At 40.6% G+C, this 21,277-nt stretch overlaps 1 protein-coding gene across 4 annotated transcripts in view; it reads left to right on the top strand.

Moving 5' to 3' along the window:
• Positions 1-21,277, top strand: part of LOC150078026 (sister chromatid cohesion protein PDS5 homolog A-like) — a 797,139-nt gene that overhangs the window by 675,864 nt on the left and 99,998 nt on the right. For all 4 annotated transcript variants that reach the window (XM_090384327.1, XM_090384329.1, XM_090384326.1 and 1 more), the window contains exon 30: positions 20,371-20,639. In XM_090384327.1, coding sequence (XP_090240453.1) covers positions 20,371-20,639 — 269 coding nt within the window. The remainder of the gene's footprint in view (positions 1-20,370; positions 20,640-21,277) is intronic.

The raw sequence follows: 21,277 nt of genomic DNA, 5'->3' as shown, positions 1-21,277 counted from the left end.
TCACCAAAGATAAGCATAGGGGCAGAAGAATCATTTTTGCGAGATATAACACAAGACTGAGTTTTAGAAGGATTGAAATCAACTGAGTTGTCTTTGCCCCACTGGAGATCGGCATTTAAGGAATTGGTAGTGGATATTCGAGAAGTTGAAGCTGATTGAGCAGGGCAAGGTTTCTTAAAATGGAAAGTGGAATGCAATGTGCTATCATCAGCAAAACTATGCATAGGATTTCCAGTCAATGGAAGAAAGTCCTTAATATACAAGAGGAAAAGAGGAAAAGAGTACGGGGAAACGGAACAATATGGCCTTAGTTGCTAATGCTGCTAAAAACCAAATAACAAACAACAACAAGTACGGGGAAAGAACTGGTTTTGGTTTTCTTTTTTTTTTTTTTTTTTTTTTAGGCACATTAGCAGCTAAGGCCATATTGCTCCGGGGATATGCGGTGGTCATTCCCTGACCTTTCTGCATCCTCCGTATTTGGTGGATCACGGGCTCGAGCCCCAGTCTAATCAAGAAGCATGTGCTACACACTGCTGCTCCTGCCCACCTGACTACAGAGGTGCCGGGGAAAGAACTGAACCTTGGGGAACACCAGCATTAGTGGAGAAGTTAGAAGACAGAGAGCCATCTACCATCACCCTCAGTGAGTGGTTAGAGAGAAAACTGGTTAACCAATTACAAAAAATAGTTGGCAAACCATAAGATGGAATCTTGTTTAGAAGACCTTATGTCAAACACGATCGAAAGCCTTTGAGATGTCAAGAGCAACTGCTTGTGTTTCACCAAACTTTTCCATTGAATTTGTCTATAGATGAGTAACATAAGCCAGAATATCACCAGTGGAACAACACTAATGGAATCTATACTGGCGATCGTTGATCAGACAGAAGGTTTCTAGGTAGTTTAAGAGTTGGCAGTTAATTGATTTCTCCAATACTTTAGAAAGAGTAGAAGTAATTGCAATGGGATGATAATTGGATGGGAGGGATTTGTCACCCTTTTTAGGAACTGGCTGGATATGAGCAAATTTCCAAGCAGAAGGAAAAACACCTTTGGAATAAGAAAGCGAAAAAAGGCAGCAAAGAATAGGAGTAAGTTCAGGAGCACAGGTTTTGAGAACAAGTTGAGAAATACCTTCAGGACCTAGAGCTTTCTTAGCATCAAGATTCATCAAAATCCTTCTGACATCCTTTTTACGGAAGACCACAGGGGGCATTGAATAGAGTCTGTTGGGAAATGGTGGGAGGTGTTTTACCAAGATCATTAATACATGAGTTGGAAGGAAAATGGGATGCTAGCAGGTCAGCTTTATCCTTGGCTGAAGTGACAATAGAACCATTTGGTTTTGACAGAGGTGGGAGCAGAGATGGGCAAAAGTTGCACCCTTTTGCTCCACTACCATTGGAGCAAGAAGCAAGTTTTCTGCTCTTTGACTTGCTAGGACTTGCTTGAGGCAATCTTGCTCTTAAGAACAAACTGTTAAAGTTAATTTGCATGTTTTTATATGGCAAATATAAGTGAATGTTTTTTCAGTAATTCAATAAGTTGTTTTCAATTCATAATTCATTCATTTTTGTTCATTTTGTTCTTTAAATTAAAGGTCAAATTATCTGTGTATTTTTAGCCTATAATGTCAAGATCATTCCGACAGTGTTTTCATTTGTCACTTGGGCATGATCATTGCTCACTTCAGCAGTTCAAAATTAAATCAAGATTTTGTTAAATTAAAGGAGCCGGAGATGGAGCCACAGAATTTTCTTCTGGCTTCACAGCCCTGGTTATAAGAATCAGTTTTGAACCCCTTTGTTATATTTTTCTAAAACATGTTTCTTCAGATCACTACTATAAAACAATAAAACAATTTGCACTTTCTGGTTTATTGGGCCTTTCTGTTAGTGTAAGGCTATCTGTTATAAACGAGTAGTAAATTCAATCTTATTACATTTGCGATAATACTGATAACTGGAAATGAGTTCCCAGTTATCAGTATTATACCCAGGAAATGGTTATGGTGAAATGACCCCCTTCACTGAAATCAATCATATAAAAAACAAAAATTCAGAATCTTCTCTTCATTCCTGTTTAATACAATGGTCAAGGGAAAGGAACAACAGAAAGTGCAAGTGCTGTTAGTGCTAGGAAATGAAACAAAATTGATTTAGAAATGAAGATGATTAATTAAGAAGTATAAAGCAGGACAAAGTTTGTCATCTATTGCATGGAATTAGGTCTCGCTGCTTCAACAGTAAATACTATTTTAAGGGACAGTTCGTGTATAAAAGAGCATGTTTATGGGATCAATGCATTTGCGATCAACAGTGATCAGAAAACTGTTCAGGTGCTATATTGAAGATGGAAAAGCTATTAATAATATGGATGGAGAATCAGATTCAGAAGCAAGTGCCCCTGAGTACAATGGCCATTCAAGGAAAAGTAAGAAGTGTTTATGAAGATATTAAGTATAAGTATGGCGAACCCCCAAGCCAAGTTTATGGCAAGCAACAGGTGATTTAATAGGTTCAAGCATCACGCTGGTTTCCAAAACATTAGAGTATGCAGTGAAGTCGCTAGTGCCAATTCTGCAGCTGCCGAGAAATTTTGTGATGCATTGAAAGACCCTTCTAAATCTTTACAGTCCTCAACTTCTGCAGCGGTGTGCTTATCAGCTGGAGAGTTCATTCTGGCAATGATGCTTGAAATGTAAAACTTTTATTATTATTATTATTAGCCATATGGTACAAGGAAGCCTGGGGCTTATGCTGCACCAGCCAAAAAAAAAATTCCTGAATTACTCCGAGAGAGAGAGAGAGAGAGAGAGAGAGAGAGAGAGAGAGAGAGAGAGAGAGAGAGAGAGAGAGAGAGAGAGAGAAGGGGGGACGGAAAGAAGTAGAAAGGAATCACCAAGAAAGAGAAGAATTATGATGTCCAGCTCAGGATCCTGAGCTGGATATCATCATTCTTCATGCAAGACTGCAGAATAACATTGAAGCACATCCAGAAAACATTCATCATCTCCTATGAGCGAGCTTATGATATTGGGGTGAATGTTTGAGGAATTAAGATGGTTTCTTCAATTAGATCCCTAAAGCACTGAATGCAGGTTGGAAACTGGAAAGAGTGAGATGTTGTCATGAGATTGTACAGTGTTTTGAAGCTAATGAAGCTCAGTTTTTGGGGGCATTATGTAGCTATGGATGAAATGTGGATGCAGCACTTTGACCCCAAAACAAAAGAACAACCAAAACAGTTCAAGCATCTCTCTCTCTCTCTCTCTCTCTCTCTCTCCTAAAAAGTTTCAAGTGGAAAGTCATATCATCCATCTTCTTGAATGCAGAAGTAATCGTTGTTGATTTCCTGGAACGAGGTGGCACTGTCAAGGCTGAATATTATTCAAATCCACTGAAATTGGCCAAAGTACCCATCTTGCAACAAGACAATGCACCAGCACATACAGAATTTGTGACTCAGGCAACGTTGCATGAGCTATAACAACATTTGTCCTATTCACTAGATTTGGCTCCATCAGACTATTTTCTATTTCCAAATCTCAAAAGAAACCTGAAGTGACAGAAATTCAACAGTGACAATGTCATGATGGATGCAATCAACAAGAGTCAGAATCTTCTGAATTTTATTTGAGCTGGTTACAAAAGTTAGTAGATTGTGACAAAAGTGTGTTGACTTTAAGAGCTGACTATTCGTGTATTAAGAATTTGCAGATAAAGGAACCACTAGGTGGCAGTGATCACATTGTACTGATGTGGGATTTACTTAAAGATTTAATTACCATCAGGGGTAAAGGAAAGGGTTTTTGCTTCCGTAAAGGCGACTATGATGGTCTGAGACAGTATTTAAATTCTGTACAGTGGGATAAACTGACAATGTTACCAACAGTAAATTCTAAGTGGAAAGCATTCAAGGAATTAATCGTGGATGCTACTAAAAGTTTCATACCTATTAAGAAATATTGTTTAAGGTTTAGGCCTAAATGGTTATCAAATGAACTAATGAGACTCGTAACAGAGAAGAAAAATGCATGGGATGCATATAAATAATCAAGCGACTCAGAAGCCTATGGCAGATATAAGCTAGTCTGTAATCAGGTCACAAAGGAGGTTAGGCAGGCGAAGGCAGATTACGAGAAATCCTTGGCAAAAGATGCAAAGAAAAACAGCAAGGATTTCTTTACTTATATAAACTCTAAAAGGAAGGAGATGAATCTGATTGGTCCACTTGGCATCGATGGTTCGACTGTTGATGATCCTGCTCAGATAGCAAACAAACCGAATGAGTGTTTTGCATCTACATTCACACATGAGGAATTATGAAGGTTATCAAATTGTAGCAGGATACTTAATGATTTTGTAATAACTGAAAGCAAAGTGGAGGAGAAATTGTTGAAGTTAAACGTAAGAAAAGCACCTGGGGTGGATGAGATCTATCCAGTTATATTAAAGGAGGTGGCAAAGCAACTAAGCAAACCCTTAGCCATAATTATGACAGCATCTTTGGACTCAGGGGAGGTTCCCACGGACTGGAGATGTGCAAATGTATCCCCAATTAACAAAGGGGGATCGAAGAGTGACACAAGTAATTACAGACCAGTTAGTTTAACTTCCGGGTAAAATAATGGAGTCACTTGTTAAAGATGCATTGCAGGATCATCTAGACAAGACTGCAGCAATAATTCAGACACAGCATGGGTTTGTAAAGGGAAAGTCTTGTCTGACAAATTTGATAGGATATTATGATGTGGTTACAAAGGAACTGGATGCAAAAAATAATTTTGATATCATATATTTGGATTTCAGGAAATCTTTTGACACTATTGCGCATGCAACACTATTGTACAAATTGGAGCAGAATGGTATTAAGGGTAAGTTGCTACAATGGATAAAAGGATGGTTAAGTGGGAGAAGACAGAGGGTGGTAATCAATGGGTGCTGCTCTTCTTGGACTAATGTTATTAGTGGAGTACCACAGGGTTCGGTGTTAGGTCCACTGTTATTTTGTATATTTATCAATGGTATTGATGAAGGTATATCAGGCTTAATGTCAAAGTTTGTAGATGATACAAAGGTTGGCAGGGTTGTTAATGACAGTAATGTAAGTGTGCTACTGCAACAGGATCTAGATAATTTGGGCAGATGGGCTAAGAAGTGGCAACTGAAGTTTAACCTTGACAAATGCAAAGTACTGCATATGGGTAGAATTAACCCCAGACAAATGTACCAACTGTGTGGTACTACACTTAAGGTGGTAGAAAATGAAAAGACCTGGGAGTAATTGTGCAGTCAGATATGAAGTTTTCTGAGCAATGCAGACAGGCTGCCAGGGCAGGTCATGGGGTTTTGTCAATGATATATAGGAATTTTGCTAGCAGGGAGAAGGAGGTGATTGTCCCTCTGTATAAGGCAATGGTCAGGCCATGCCTTGAGTACTGCGTACAGTTCTGGAGGCCTCATTTTAGGAAGGATATAGATTTACTTGAGCATGTACAGAGAAGAGCAACGAGATTGGTGAGGGGAATGAAGGGATCCCCTTACCAAGAGTGGCTTAAGTTCTGCAAATTGCAGTGGTTGGAGACTAGGCGGCTGCGCAGTGATCTGAGGTGTATAAGGCCTTGAATGGGTTGAGCACGCTGAATTCTGATGGGATCCTTCCACTTGTTCAGATTACGAACCTAAGGGGCCATAAATTCAAATTAAGGAAAGACAGATGTAGAATAGATGTGCGGAAATTTGCCTTTAGCCAGCGGGTGGTTAATTGCTGGAACAAACTTCCATCTGTCGTGGAAGTTGATAGGTTGAATAAATTTAAGGAGGAACTGGACAGGCGTTTGGAGGGAATGGTGTGTTTTTTTTTTTTTTTTTTTTTGGCTAATGCTGCATTAGCTCATACACTTGCTTTCTTGCATCACATGCCACTACTACTACTACTACTACTACTATGTTGGAAAATAAATGCATTTCATAACCTTTTGGCATTCCTTGTATGCAAGGCTAGAAACTTTTTCCTTAGAAGATATCAACTTTTCTTGTAACTTGCAAGCCATGGCATATATTGATTCCAGTAATGTACGTAATAAAAACAAAAATGTTTTTGTTAAATACAATATACTATTACTATCTTCAGCTATCATTGAAAAACTTTTCTCCTTTGCCACCTCAACCAACCTGCCCAACTCATAAACTTACTGATATTCTTGAGAAAAAGATTTGCTGGAGGCAGAGGTGTGCTGCTAAATTTTTCACACCGGCTCTCTAAAAGAAAGTAGGATACTGGTGATTTGAAATGATTTTAATTTTGGCAGCACCACCTATTGCCCATGATCATTTGTGCAGATGATGTGATGTGACTTTTTATGATAGGTTAACCTGACTGCACAATCACCCCAGGTCTGTTTCATTTTCTACTACCCTAAGTGTACTACCAGACAGTTGGTACATTCCTCTGGGGTTACTTCTACCCAACAGTATTTTGCATTTGTCAATGTTAAACTTCATTTGTCACTTCTCAGCCTATCTGCCCAAATTTTCTAGATCCTGTTGCAGTGGCACACTGCATTACTATCAATAACAACGTTGCCAACCTTTGTATCATCTGCAAACTTCAACACTAAGCCTGATATACCTTCATCAATATTCTATCAATATTCATCAATATCAATATTCTATATTGATAAATATAGAAACCAACAGTGTGCCCAACACCGAACCATGTGGGACTCCACTAACAACATTAGTCCACGAAGAACAGCATCCATTGATTATCACTCTCTGTCATCTCCCACTTAACCACCCTTTTATCCATTGTAGAAACATACCCTTAATACCATACTGCTCCAGTTTGTAGGGCAATCTCCATGTGCAACAGTGTTAAAAGCTTTCCTGAAATCCAAGTATATGACATCAAAATTATTTTTTTTGCATCTAGTTCCTTTGTAACCACATCATAGTATCCAAACAAATTTGTCAGGCAAGACTTTCCCTTAACAAACCCATGCTGTGTCTGAATTATTGCTGCAGACTTGTCTAGATGATCCTACAATTCATCTTTAACTAGTGACTCCATTATTTTAACTGGAACACAAATTAAACTAACTGATCTGTAATTACTCGTGGCTCCCATAGATCCCCCCTTTGTGAATTGGGGATACATTTGCACATCTACATTCCGTGGGGACTTCCACCGAATCCAAGGATTCTCTCATAATTATGGCTAAAGGTTTGCTTAGTTCCTTTTCTGCCTCCTTTAATATAACTGGATAGATCCCATCCATCCCAGATATTTTTCTTATGTTTAACTTTAACCATTTCTCAAACACTTTGCTCTCAGTTATTACAATTCATTAAGCATTCTGTTCAGTTTAATTTTCCCCTTAATAACTCCTCATGTGTAAATGTAGATGCAAAACGCTCATTCAGATTATCTGCTATCTGAGCAGGATTGTCAACATTTGAACCATTGATTGTTGATGGCATTTTCCCCCCTTAATAATTCCTCATGTGTGAATGTAGATGCAAAATACTCATTCAGATTATCAGCTATCTGAGCAGGATCATCAACAGTCGAACCAGTCTGATTCATCCCCTTCCTTTTAGAGTTTATATAAGTAAAGAAGTCGTTGCTGTTTTTCTAAGCATCCTTTGCCAAAGATTTCTCATAATCTACCTTCGCTTCCCTAATCTCCTTTGTGATTTGATTACAGACTTAGCTTATATCTGCCAAATGCTTCTGTGCTGTCTGATAATTTATAATCATCCCATGCATTTTTCTTCTCTGCCGTCTCATTAGTTCATCTGACATCCATTTAGACCTAAAGCTTGAACAATATTTCTTAATCGGTATGAAAAGCCTTGTAGCTTCCACCATTAATTCTTTGAATGCTTCCCACTTAGAATTTGACGTTGGTAACATCATCAGTTGATCCCACTGTACAGAATTTAAAAACTGTCTTTACAGAAGCAAAAATCCTTTCCTTTACCCCTGATGGTAATTATATCTTTAATTAAATCCCACATCAGAACACTGTGATTATTGCCACCTAGTGGTTCTGTTATCTTCAAATTCTTAATACACGAATAATGAATGCTGATAACCAGATCAAGAGTATTACCCTCTCTGGTTTCCTCTTGAACATGCTGCTGCAGAAAACAATCATCCAATAAATCCCCAAAAGTTTTGCTACTGTGCGAGTGACAACCCACAAGTTCCAATCAGTATCTGGGAAGTTAAAATCCCCCATTATAACACAATCAGATTTAATGACCCATTCTATTTCTCTGTACAATTGTTTATTGTACTTAGAGTCATTAGGCCTATAACCACTCCTATTCTTATTTTTGCTTTCCCAGTGTTTATGTCACACCAAACTGACTCGACATTGCACTGTCTGTCTAAGATTTACTTGTGTTGGTATGATGGCTGTATATTGAATGGAATGAATGATTATTATGGGTTGTTCTAGCAGGCCTCCCATCTGGTGCCAAGCGAATTCAGGGTCAAGCGTTTCTATTGCGAATTAAATAATGATATCTCTCTATCTCTCTCTCTCAAAGATAAGTTCTTTTTAAGTTATATTGTTTTCTATCAGCAGTTCATTTATAAATCGGTTCTACACTTGGAAAGTCTCAAGCAACAACAGAGAAAGGAAATTTGCGTTTCTCTTTTGTTATATATATATATATATATATATATATATATATATATTATCTTTACTAACAATAACCCTTCTGACCACTTGGCCTCCTTGTGGCCCTGCTCCTACCTCCCCATGGTGGGACCAGACACCTGGGAGGGGAAGTTCCTTCCCCCCCCCCTCCCAGTGCAAAAAAGGAGCTAACCGGGGATATGACGACTATCCTGGTTTTGAGCAGCCTAGGTGCTCATCTAGTATTCTCAGTGATGCTGACCATGAAATTGCATATGACAGAACAAAGACAAAAAAATTGTGTAAGGACACAGAACAACAGGAATGCCCATCATTCCTAATTTTACATTCTCTTTTGGACATATCTATAAGCGCTCTATCACCATTTCTTACACAGAAATGTTTAGAAAATGTGGCGGGCTCACCCAAAATGGTGAGAAGACTTAGATCTGGTGACCTATTGGTTGAAACTGTGTTGTACACATTCTGAGGTTTTGCTGAAATTAACATTTGGAGGACTACCCATACAATTCTCCCCACATGCAACATTAAATACCTCCAAGGAAGTAATTGCAGGGTGGGATCTGATGAACGTAACAGAAGCTGAAGTGGTCCAGGAACTTAAACATTTTGATGTTTAAACATCAACTTAAACATAAACAGGAACTTAAACATCAAAATGTTTAAGTTCCTGGATATAAGCCAAACGCATCACAATCAGGAGGTATGGAGATCTAATTTCCACCTGCAACACCATTCTGACATTCAGAACACAAATCTTACCTTCTAGTGTCAAAGCCAGCTATCTCAATTGCTGAGTATGGCCTTTTATTCCGAATCCTATAAAATGCTACAATTGCCAAAAATTTGTTGGTCACTCTACAAATGGCTTGTCGAGGAGATCCAGTCTGTCCAAACTGTGTGTCAAAAGAACATTCGCAAATGGACTGTGATGCTAAAATTAAATTTTTCTCCAGAATAATATGGAGAAAAATAAAAAAGCTAAATGGCAAATTTCCCCCATTATCCTCCCCAACTTTCGAATTGAATGAGCAGGAGCTTTCTTTTCCCATAGATATATTATTATTGTTGTTGTTGCTCTTATATTATTTCTCCCTGATTGGGGGATTCCACTCCGTGACAGGTACTTCTACCAAGTACACAGAGTGGTTGTAATGTTGTCTGGTATTACTGTTCGACTAGGAAATCTCTGACTATCCTACAGATGTTCAGGATTGTGACTTTCTGGAGTTCCTTGTAGGTGTTCTCTGGGAGACCTATTGCTGCTAGGCTGCTATGTAGTGTCTTTGGTACCATACTGGTAGTTGACACGATGATCGGGATGGTCGATACTTCTTGCAAGTGCCACATCTCCTCAACCTCATGTCTCAGGTTCGTGTACTTCCTAATTTTTCCTCATGGGTTTTCTGGACACTGCTAGTGTTGGGCACCGCTATATCAATCAGGTAGCTAGCCTTTTCCATCTTGTCCACAAGGGTTATGTCCAGTCTGCTGTGCGGGATGGTCTTATCCGTTATTATGGCACGGTCCCAGTACAGCTTGTGGGTTCGGGTCTCTAGTACTGCCTGGAGTTCGTACTTGTAATATGGTAATATAGTACAATTATAATAATAATAATAATTATTATTATTGTTATTATTAGCCACATGGTGCAAGGAAGCCTGAGGCTTATACTGCACCAGTCAAAAAAAATAAAAAAAATTCTGAATTACCCCGAGAGAGAGAGAAGTAGAACAGAATCACCGAGAAAGAATGATGATATCCAGCTCAGGACCCTGGCTGTGCCAAGCCCACCCAGGGTCCTGAGCACTTGGAAAGTCTCACAGGATGTGAGCCCCTGGGGTTAACATAACAAATGCCTTAGGGACTGTGTTTTCACAGTCCCTAAGGCATTCGCTATACCTATATACAGACAGTTGTTTGCCTCAACAGCATATGATTCATCATTCCAGTAGATCAAAATATTAGCCAAAAAGTCCAAATTCATCTTCAGATCTACATGTTCTTTACCTTACAATCAACCACTTATAAACTTCAAGAAGCCATATCTACCTAAAAAAACAGGCCTCAATGGAATATATTACATAATGCTCCAACACGTAGATAAAAAATCTGTCTCTTTACTACTGACCTTTTTCAATCGCATCTTCCTTAAACATTCTTTCCCCAGTTCCTGACATCACTCCTATATAATAGCAGTTCCCAAACCAGGGAAAGATCATTCTATTCCTCAAACTATTGACCCATTTCTCTCAGAAGTTATTTAAGTAAAACCTTGGAAAAAATAATTCACCATCGACTTACATGGTATCTCGACTCCAAAAATCTAATCTCAGATAATCAATTTAGTTTCAGAAAAAATCGATCAGCCCTGGATCTTATAGTCACAGCCAAAACAAACATCAGGAATGCATTCATCCGAAATGAGCATCTCATCGTGGTATGCCTTGATGTAGAGAAAGCCTTCATGCTGCATGGTGTTTTGGTATGCTGAGAGATCTGCATTCCCTTGACCTGAGAGGCCACTTACCATATTTCTACTCCTCGACGTGGGCACCTGTACGTGGTGAGGGGACCTCCCAGTGACACTGCTGGACTTCCAGACTAGCATCACTGGGATCCAACGCCCACAGCCTAGGTTCCGGGCTTACATCAATGGAATCCGGTGTTTGCCGTGCGCTGCGACCCGTTGAAATTCGGAAAGGGGGATCCTGGTGGTTGAGGGGCCCAGCTTCAATACACCACTTTGGCCCCTGCTTCGACAAGACGGGTGGTCCTGGAAGGCCCGGCTAGGATCAATCGGCTAGTAGGTTCGCCTGCGAGGGTCAACCGTGTCAATGCCACGCCCCTACCCTCATGGTCCGAGGGACAGGATTCAGGCTGGCGGCGGTGCGGGTATGGTGTCTGGGTAGCCCTGGCGTCCCACTCCCGAGCGCATTTATTGCATGCCGGGTAGTGAGCATCCCTTTGGGCTCCGTGGTGGGTGGGGAGCCCGGGCACTGAACCATATAAAAATCTCTATGAATCCTGATAAACTAAATTCTTCAGGGGCCCCAACCCGGTCCCTATCTGAAAATACAGACAATGACAGCACTATTGCTTCAAAGAGGCAGCGGACTGAATTACCATCAGGGCCTATCCCGCGGTTTTTAATCATGCACTCCACCAATGAAAAACCGATTCATAAAATGTCACCTTTCTTTATACAGAAAGGGTTAGATGGGTTAGTAGGTACACCCAAATCAGTTAAGAGGCTCCGTTCCGGGGACCTCTTGATTGAAACAAAAAATGACAGGCAGTCTGAACATCTACTCCGAGTAACATCAATCGGAGGAATACCCGTAACAGTGACACCACACAGAACACTAAATTCATCAAGAGGTGTCATTTCGGAGTGGGACCTTCTCGACGTAACCGAGGAGGAAATCTGCTCCGAATTAAAACCACAGGGAGTTACTGCCGTCAAGAGAATCACTGCGCGAAGGGATGGGAAAATTGTTAAAACCAGGAGTGTTATCCTGACTTTTAACTCTCCCAAACCTCCTGATGAGATTAAAGCTGGATACATCAAGTGTCCAGTACGTCCATACATTCCGAACCCTTTACGATGTTTTAAATGTCAGAAGTATGTACATTCTCAAATGGCCTGCCGTGGAGTCCTTGCATGCGCCCGGTGTGGTGCAAAGGACCACGAAACAACAGCATGTTCAGCTGCAAAACCCACCTGTATTAACTGTGAAGGCGAACACCCGGCCTACTCACGAGCATGCCAGAGGTGGAAAGAAGAAAAAGAGATTCAACGGCTGAAGGCAGAGCTTAACATATCATACCAGGAGGCAAGGAAATCAGTGAAACCCCTGAATACCAACAGACCTACCTACGCCCAGAAGGTAGCAGGGAGATGTTCCGTCGGAACTCAGACGGACATGACCATTCCTCCAAAGGAGTCTTTCACTCCCATCGCGCGGTATCTCTTAAGTTCTCAAAAACCTGCACAAAAGGACCAATCAGCTGCCACTCCTATATCGGTACCTCCTAATGCTCCACAAGTAACAAAGACAATTATGAAAGAAAAGAATAAGAAAGGGGAAGTCCCCCCTAGTACCCAAGAAAAGATGGATGTCGAGCAGAAGGAGGTACCCGAAGAGTCAGTCTTGGAACTCTTCGCGGAGGAGGAAATGGACACGGGACAGCGTCCATTCTTCCCCAAAAAGGACAAATCCAAGACTGATAAAAGTAAGCCCTCAGCACCTCGGAAGCCGCCTGATGGACCCACCAAGCCAAAATAATGGCTAAATTCCTACAATGGAATTGTCGTGGATTCTGGCGAAACATTGATGACATCAAGGCCCTCCTGCAAAAGCACGAGCCAGTTTGCTTTTGCTTGCAGGAGACATATCTAAAGGCAAATGATGATCCCACCATGCACAACATCACATTTTTTCGAAAGGATAGAATTGCGGATGGCTCTGTACATGGGAGAGTGGCTATCCTCGTGGGTAACCAGACCCCAGTGCAGCCCTTGCTAATTACAACTAGCATAGAGGCTGTTGCAATTCGCCTTTCAGTGGGATTTTTAATAACTGTGTGCTCCATTTATTTGCCACCTGGGACTGACATCACCCAGGCAGACCTTGATGATCTTCTAACGCAGCTGCCTCCCCCTTTCTTACTTCTCGGGGATTTTAATGGACATAACACTCTGTGGGGTAGTGCTAACATCAATGGAAGGGGACGAGTCATAGAGCGTATGCTAAATGACAATGACCTTTCCCTTCTAAATACTGGAACAAACACCTTCTTCCACATGCCTACCCGTACTTTTTCTGCCATTGATCTCTCTATCTGCTCCCCTTCTCTACTCCCTTCACTCACTTGGGAAGTGGAGGAGAATCCATACGGAAGCAATCACTTCCCTGTGATAACCTCGTTACACAGCGGGAGACCATGTCTTCCCTTCAGGTTACCATGGTGGAAGATTGATCAGGCTGACTGGACTGCCTTCCAACATCAGGCAAATTTTGATCTTAGCACAGTCAGTCAAGAGCCTATCAATGATGCAGTTAAGTACATCACAGAAAATACTGTCCAAGCAGCTGCGAATGCTGTCCCAAAAACATCAGCCCGGTTTCCACCATTTCCCAAACCTTGGTGGAATTCACAATGCACAGCAGCAAAAAAGGCTCAAAACAAAGCGTGGGGGATATTTCGCCGATATCCTACCACGAACAACCTTATAGCCTTCAAACGTGCATGAGCCAAAGCACGCTACATCCGTCGTCAGAGTCAAAAGGAATCGTGGATCCGTTTTACATCATCTATTAACCAGTCTACCAACTCTAAGGTAGTCTGGGATAAAATCCGGAAAATGAAGGGAAAATATACATCCCACCCTTCTTCAATCCTAGATTATAATGGATGCGCTATTGCAGATCCAACTGCAATAGCCAATGCTCTTGGGGAAACATTCTCTAACATCTTCGTATTCCCCAGAGTTCCTGGTCCTTAAACATAAACTGGAAAAGCAAGCACTTAATTTTAAGACCAAGGGCCTCTATCCCTACAACGGGGCATTCACTATAGAGGAACTGAAAAGAGCCCTCACTCTTTCCAAAGCAAGTGCCGTTGGACCAGATGGCATCCATTATGAAATGATTAAACATCTTTCACCAAAATCTATGGATTGTCTGCTCCTTCTGTATAACAGAATCTTTACTGAAGGGCAGTTTCCGGACTCCTGGCGAAAGGCAATCGTTCTTGCCTTTCCTAAGCCAGGAAAGGATCCAAAAGTCACCACCAATTATCGTCCTATTGCTCTGACTAGCTGTTTGTGCAAAATCCTGGAGAGAATGGTTAATTCTCGTTTAATTTGGTATCTCGAAACAAATGACCTTCTCTCCAACATCCAGTGCGGCTTCCGAAGGAACCGGTCCACTTTGGACCATCTTATTAGATTGGAAGCATCCGTCCGGGATGCTTTCCTAAAACGCGAACACTTGGTGTCGGTGTTCTTTGACATGGAGAAAGCGTATGACACAACTTGGAGATTTGGCATCTTAAAAGATCTGCATAGCCTTGGCCTTAGGGGGCAACTCCCCATTTTTATTAAAAACTTTTTAGCCAATCGATCTTTCCAAGTTCGTGTGGGATCCTCACTCTCTCGTTCCTTCAGTCAAGAGGAGGGAGTACCACAAGGATCAGTGTTAAGTGTCACGCTTTTTGCCATCAAAGTCAATTCCATCACAGAACAACTTCCTCCAACTGTAAACTGTGCCCTCTATGTTGATGACTTTAGCATATTTTGTCAGTCTTGCAACATGAGGGTTATTGAAAGACAACTGCAGAAAGCCATTGATCGCCTTAATTCCTGGGCACTTGCTAATGGCTTCAGGTTCTCGCCGGAGAAGACCGTTTGCGTACACTTTTGTCGCAGGCGTAATCTTCATCCTGAACCTGAATTAAGGCTCGGACAAAATGTTATTCCAGTAGTGTCAGACACAAAATTCTTGGGACTTGTGTTTGATAAAAAGTTGACCTTTCTCGAACATATTCGTCAACTTCGTACAAAATGCACGAGGGGACTCAATATTCTCCGCTCTCTCTCCTCAACACGTTGGGGAGCAGATCGGTGCACCCTACTACGGCTTTACCGTGCACTTGTACGACCCAAATTAGACTTCGGGTCCCAGGTTTACTCCTCAGCTAGAGATAGTGTCCTCCGATGGCTGGACCCTGTCCACCATCAGGCTATCCATATCGCTACTGGAGCTTTTCGAACATCTCCTGTCCAGAGCTTATACGTCGAAGCAAACGAACCATCGTTGTCCCTTCGACATAAGCAGTTGTCTTTAAACTATGCTTTAAAGTTGAAATCCCTGCAAGACCATCCTACGTGGGCATCCGTTTTTGAGCCACGTTGGGAAAACTTGTACAATACACGTCAGACTGCCAACCGACCTTTTGGTATTCGTGTCCAAGAGCTAATCAGAGAGTTTAACATCATGGTAGACAAGGTTGCGCAAACAGGAAAAGAAATTCCTCCACCCTGGCATGCTCATCCCCCACCGTGCGACTTTTCCCTTAAGAAATGGGTAAAGTCCGAGACCTCATCATCTGTCTACCAGCAGCTCTACTCTGCACACCAAGCTGAGCACTCAGACTTCCTGTCCGTTTATACAGACGGCTCGAAGACTGAATCTTGCGTAGGATCTGCTGCTGTCTTTCCGGACACTATAATATCTCAGCAGATTCCTCCCGAATCCAGCATATACACTGCAGAGCTGTATGCTATAGAGCTAGCCTTGGATCACATTCGAACTTGTCAATTCCAAAGGTCAATAATCTATTCCGACTCTTTGAGTGTATTACAGGCTTTATTATCTCTGAAGGCGCCTCCGTAGCCAGGTGGGAAGGAGCAGCAGTGCGTAGCACATGCTTCTTGATTAGACCGGGGTTCGAGCCCGTCACCACCAAATACGGAGTATGCGGAAAGGTCAAGGAATGACCACCGCATATCCCGGAGCAATATGGCCTTAGTTGCTAATGCTCCTAAAAACCAAATAACAAACAATTATCTCTGAGACACAATTCTCATCCAGTTCTTTGTCGGATTCAGCAGAAGAGACATTCTCTTCACGAATGCAAGTTTGATATCCGCTTCTGCTGGATTCCTAGCCACATTGGGATAAAGGGAAATGATTTGGCTGATGCTGCAGCCAAATCAGCAACACCCACTCATAATCGTTGCCTGTCAGTCCCCTATACAGACTACAGGCAAATAATACGCAACAAGATATATTCCCAATGGCAAGAACTATGGCACAGACAGAGAACAAATAAATTATACCAAATAAAGCCTGTAATAGAAACATGGCAGTCTAGTCTGCGCAGGAATCGGAGCGAGGAAGTTGTTCTTGCCCGACTCCGCATAGGACACAGTCATTTGACACATTCTTTTCTGCTGAGGGCGATGACCCTCCTATGTGCGAGTCTTGCGACACCGTTTTAACTTTAAAGCATATTTTAATAGATTGTGTTAATTTTACCCATGTTCGCAATATATATTTTACCGCTTTTACTCATCCGACTGAGCCTTATACACTCAGTCAGATTTTATCAGACAACGACCACGTGTCGGCAGTTTTTAAATTTTTAAAAGCTATTAATATATACACACATATATAAATAACAATTTGACGAGGTAACCTTTTTAAAGGTTACCAGAATTTCTTTGTTGATATTTTAATCGTTTCCTGGCGCAATATAACCGTAGTTGTTTTTGCGCCATTAAAACTCAAATCAAATCAAATCAAACCATATTTCTACAGAACTTCCTTTAGCAGAAGTCTTTAAAGTTCGATACCGACAAGTCCTCTCCCAAACATATATACAAGAAGGGGTCCCACAAGGCTCTGTGCTCAGTGCCACCTTATTCGCAACAAGAATAAATCACATGACTAAAAATATTTGCAAAACTGTGAATTCATACCTCTCTGCTGATGATCTCAATATTTCTTGCAGTTCACGAAACATGACCTTCATTGAGCGGCAGCTCCAAATTTCAATTAATAACATTCAGCTATGAATGGCACAGAATTGGTATTGACTCTTATTCAAAATCTAAAGTAGTTTACTTTTGCAACAAAAGGAAGATGCATCCAGATTCAGAGCTACACTTAACAAATCAGCCTATCTCAGTTGAGAACAGCAGTAGTCTCCTTGGTCTGATTTTCGATAGCAAATTGAACTTTGTGGAATATGTTAAATATCTGTGTGTGTGTTCCAGAAAAAAATGAACATGCTCAAAATTATTTCTTCAACATCACGGGGCAGATCGATACACATTACTGATTTGTATAGAGCCCTAATCAGATCTTGCCTTGATTACGGTGCCCCAGTGTATAATTCTGCTAGCCCAGCTTGCCTCTATTCAACATTCTGCCCTGAGGTTTGCTATCAGCACTTGTAGAACCTCCCCTAAGCCTCAGGATGGCACTGAATAGGTATTGACTTCTTAACTATACAACTAAAATCCAAAGTCTACAATATTCTATAGAAATAAACCCAAGGCATTGCAAGCTACTGCTGTCAGATTTCAGGCATTATCACAAGCTTTGAACATACATCCTGACAAAGTTCTTAAAGATTCAAACAATCCAGATCCCCCATGATCCTCTATTAAACCATCCTATGACAGTTATTTCCTAAACTGGGTGAAGCACTCTCTTGAAAATGTCAACATACAACAACTCCATATTGCTCACACACAAAATTATCTACATTTTACAAAAATATATACTGATAGGTCAAAATCTGAATGGGCTGGGCACAGTAGCCATCTTCCCTCATAAAATCTTCTCCGTATCCCAATGAATGCAGCAGCTATACAGCTGAATTGTACTCCATCAAATTTGCAATAGAAAATATTCTCCTTCTGTCTATCCAAAAAAGCATGATATACACAGACTCCCAGAGTGCACTTATAGCTTTACAGAATACTTCTTCTCAAACACATCCTTTAATAAAATTCATAAAATCCAAACTAATGTATCTCCAAGAACTCCAGCAAGTGGTCATTTTCTGCTGGATCCCAGGCCGTGCTGGGATACCAGGAAATGAATGTGCAAACTATGCCACTAAACATCCACCCAACAGAATTATCACAGTATTATATTCTGTATCTTGACTAAAAAAGTAATATATGAAGAATATGTAGGAAACAATGGACAATTCAATGGCAAGCCCAAACACATAACAAACTCCACCAAATGAAACCTGAATCGCAATTATGGACCTCCAACTTCCGTGTAAACAGAAGAGAGTAAGTAATCTTAACCAAAGCGCAAATTGGCCACAGTCAACTCGCCCACCTTTATCTCCTCACAGGTAATGATCCTCCACAGTGCAATTCTCCGCTTACAGTGAAGCATATTCTTGTTGAATGTGCTTTATACACCACTGCCCGCCAAATCTCATTTAGTTTTCTGCCAAACCTTAAAGAACCCATGACACTCTGCCACATCATAGCTAATGATGTTAATCTGCTGGAGTTTTTTCACTTTATTAAACACATAAAATTATATGATTGTTTTTGACTAACGTCATGACAGTCACTGCATGTGTAACATTCATAACGTTGTTATGTGCAATATGACCTAAGTATCCCTTGCACCAAAAAACAAAAGCAGCCTCCCATCTTAATTGGACTGTAGTGGGACAAAAACTACATGGAACCCCCCTCCTGCACTGCTGATGCCATTCCCTCTCATTTTCAGTGTGGAATGGAATATGCTGACATCGGCTATGGGTGGTGTGGGATTATTCATAGGGCACCCTAGTCCTATGCTTTATTCCCAACTTACCCATACTTTCTTCCCCCACATCCCAATTTTGTTGCCTGGTAGACCCTACCACCACAAATCTTTTACTTTTCTTATTTGCCCCCCCCCCCATGTGGATGATGAGCTTCTACCATAGGGTTCCCCATCTATTCCTCGAACTTCTTAATTCTTGGTGGACAGCCTTCCTGTCATCCATCCAACCTTCTTATTCTGTTTCCCCCCTTTCACATCTTCCCCTTCTAGAGGTGAGTTTTTTTTTTTTTTTTATACACTGGGGCCCTCACTGGTGCCAGAATTTTTCTTCTATTGTACCCTGCTGCCTCCCTGAAGCAGTGGACAGAAACGCAGGGTCCCATTAGGATTATGTTGTTCTGTTGTTCCTCCGGCATTTAGCCGGAGGAACAACAGAACAACATAATCCCACGCTACACTATGCAAACAAATGCAAATACTTACATATCTCTGGCATTTACAGAGTTTGTACTGCATCACAAAGCATATTTCATGGTTTGTAGGGGAACCCCCGGTGCCACTAGACAAGAAACACTATATCCACATGCCATATACTGTATATTGTAGCTGAAGCACTCAGTTCATGCACAAAAGTTATTGCTTTTTGGTTGCTTTTACACACAGACACACACCATGAATTATTATTCTATTTGCTAAAAATAGTAATTATTCTGAAATGTAATGTACTACGTATAAACTAATTATTTTATTTTAATTTGTAATACACCTAAAAAATTATTTTGAATAATATTGCAAATAAAACTGTTTGTAAATGGTGAATAACAAATAACTGGATAATTTATTCTTATTCATTATTTATTATTTCTGAATAAATTTTGCCCAACACTATGTATGGGATCACAGTATAACTAATATAATTATTATTGTTATTGGAAATGGCAAATGATGTAAGGAAGCAATCGTATGCAGCATTGCCTTAATCATATATCTAATTAATTCTTCCTTAAATTTATTAAAACTACCCACTTCCATAATGCCCTGTGATAATTCCAACAATCATTATTCTCTGACTGAAAGCAAGTTTTTCACACATCTAACCTGTAGCCATCCTTTTTCAGTTTATGTCTCCGTGTGTCACATCATCAAGTTCACTCAATCCATTTAAAGCCTTAGACTGTTCAATCAAGTCTCCTCAATTGGTTATTTATAATTTGCTGTCGATTATTATCATTTATTTAAGATATAATTATTTTTGCTTTTTTTTTTCTATTTCAATCATCTTCAAAATAAGTTTTTGAGTCAAAGTAAATTGCTTAATTTTTCACATTTTGCAGTACAGCTCTTTCTTTTCCCTCCCCTTCCTGCCCCGTCCTCTTCCAGAAATCAGGGATAGAGATGGAAATGTCCTATGCTGTTGCTAAAAATGCGTCAAGTAAAAAAACACTTACAAATAACAATCATGCGCCAAGTGAAAAGGGATCAGAAGACCAGACGGACACAGATATGAACAGTCAGAAAAGTGGAACAGAAGAAAATCTAGCGAATGAAAACCAGATGCAAGAGGAAGAGGTGGAAAAACTTACTACCAAGAAAACAGATTTAGAGAAGAATGGTAGTGAGATAACCAAAGATAGCGTGATTCCTGAGAGGTAAGTGAATTTCAGTTACCTACAATAATTTAGTATTAAAATGTCATAATGATGCAAGGAACCAGAACTTATTCTGATTCTATCTTTGTTTGTTTGTCTGTCAGACAAACAAAGTATTTATTTCTCCTTTTCTCTTATTATTCCCTTTCCCATTGCCAAATTATGCCTATCCAATCCATTTTTGAGTTTTACCAAACTCTCTGCCTCAGTCACCCTTTCAGGCAATTTATTCCAGTGTTCCACAATATGCTGTGTGAAGATGAACTTAAATTTTCAGTTTTACTGTTACTAATTTGATATTTGTTTGTTCTGCTTCTGGCGCCTCCGTAGCCAAGTGGGCAGGAGCAGTAGTGCATAGCACCCGCTTCTTGATCAGACTGGGGTTCGAGCCCATGACCATCAAATATGGAGGATGCAGAAAGGTCACAAAATGACCACTGCATATCCCCGGAGCAATATGACCTTAGTTGCTAATGCTCCTAAAAACCAAATAACAACAACAACAACATGTTCTGCTTCTTGTTTCACTGACCACCAAAAGTATTCCTCCCTTATTCATTTAGTAGTCCACTCATGACTATACACTTCAATCACAAATCTCAACCAAGGTGTCTAATTTCTAAGCTCTTAGCTGCTCC

Source organism: Mastigoproctus giganteus, chromosome 11, assembly GCF_048544385.1.
Source record: "Mastigoproctus giganteus isolate SK-2022 chromosome 11, ASM4854438v1, whole genome shotgun sequence".
Classification (NCBI taxonomy): domain Eukaryota; kingdom Metazoa; phylum Arthropoda; class Arachnida; order Uropygi; family Thelyphonidae; genus Mastigoproctus; species Mastigoproctus giganteus.
Note: the sequence above shows the minus strand (reverse complement) of the source record. Positions and strands in the feature narration are given on the sequence as shown.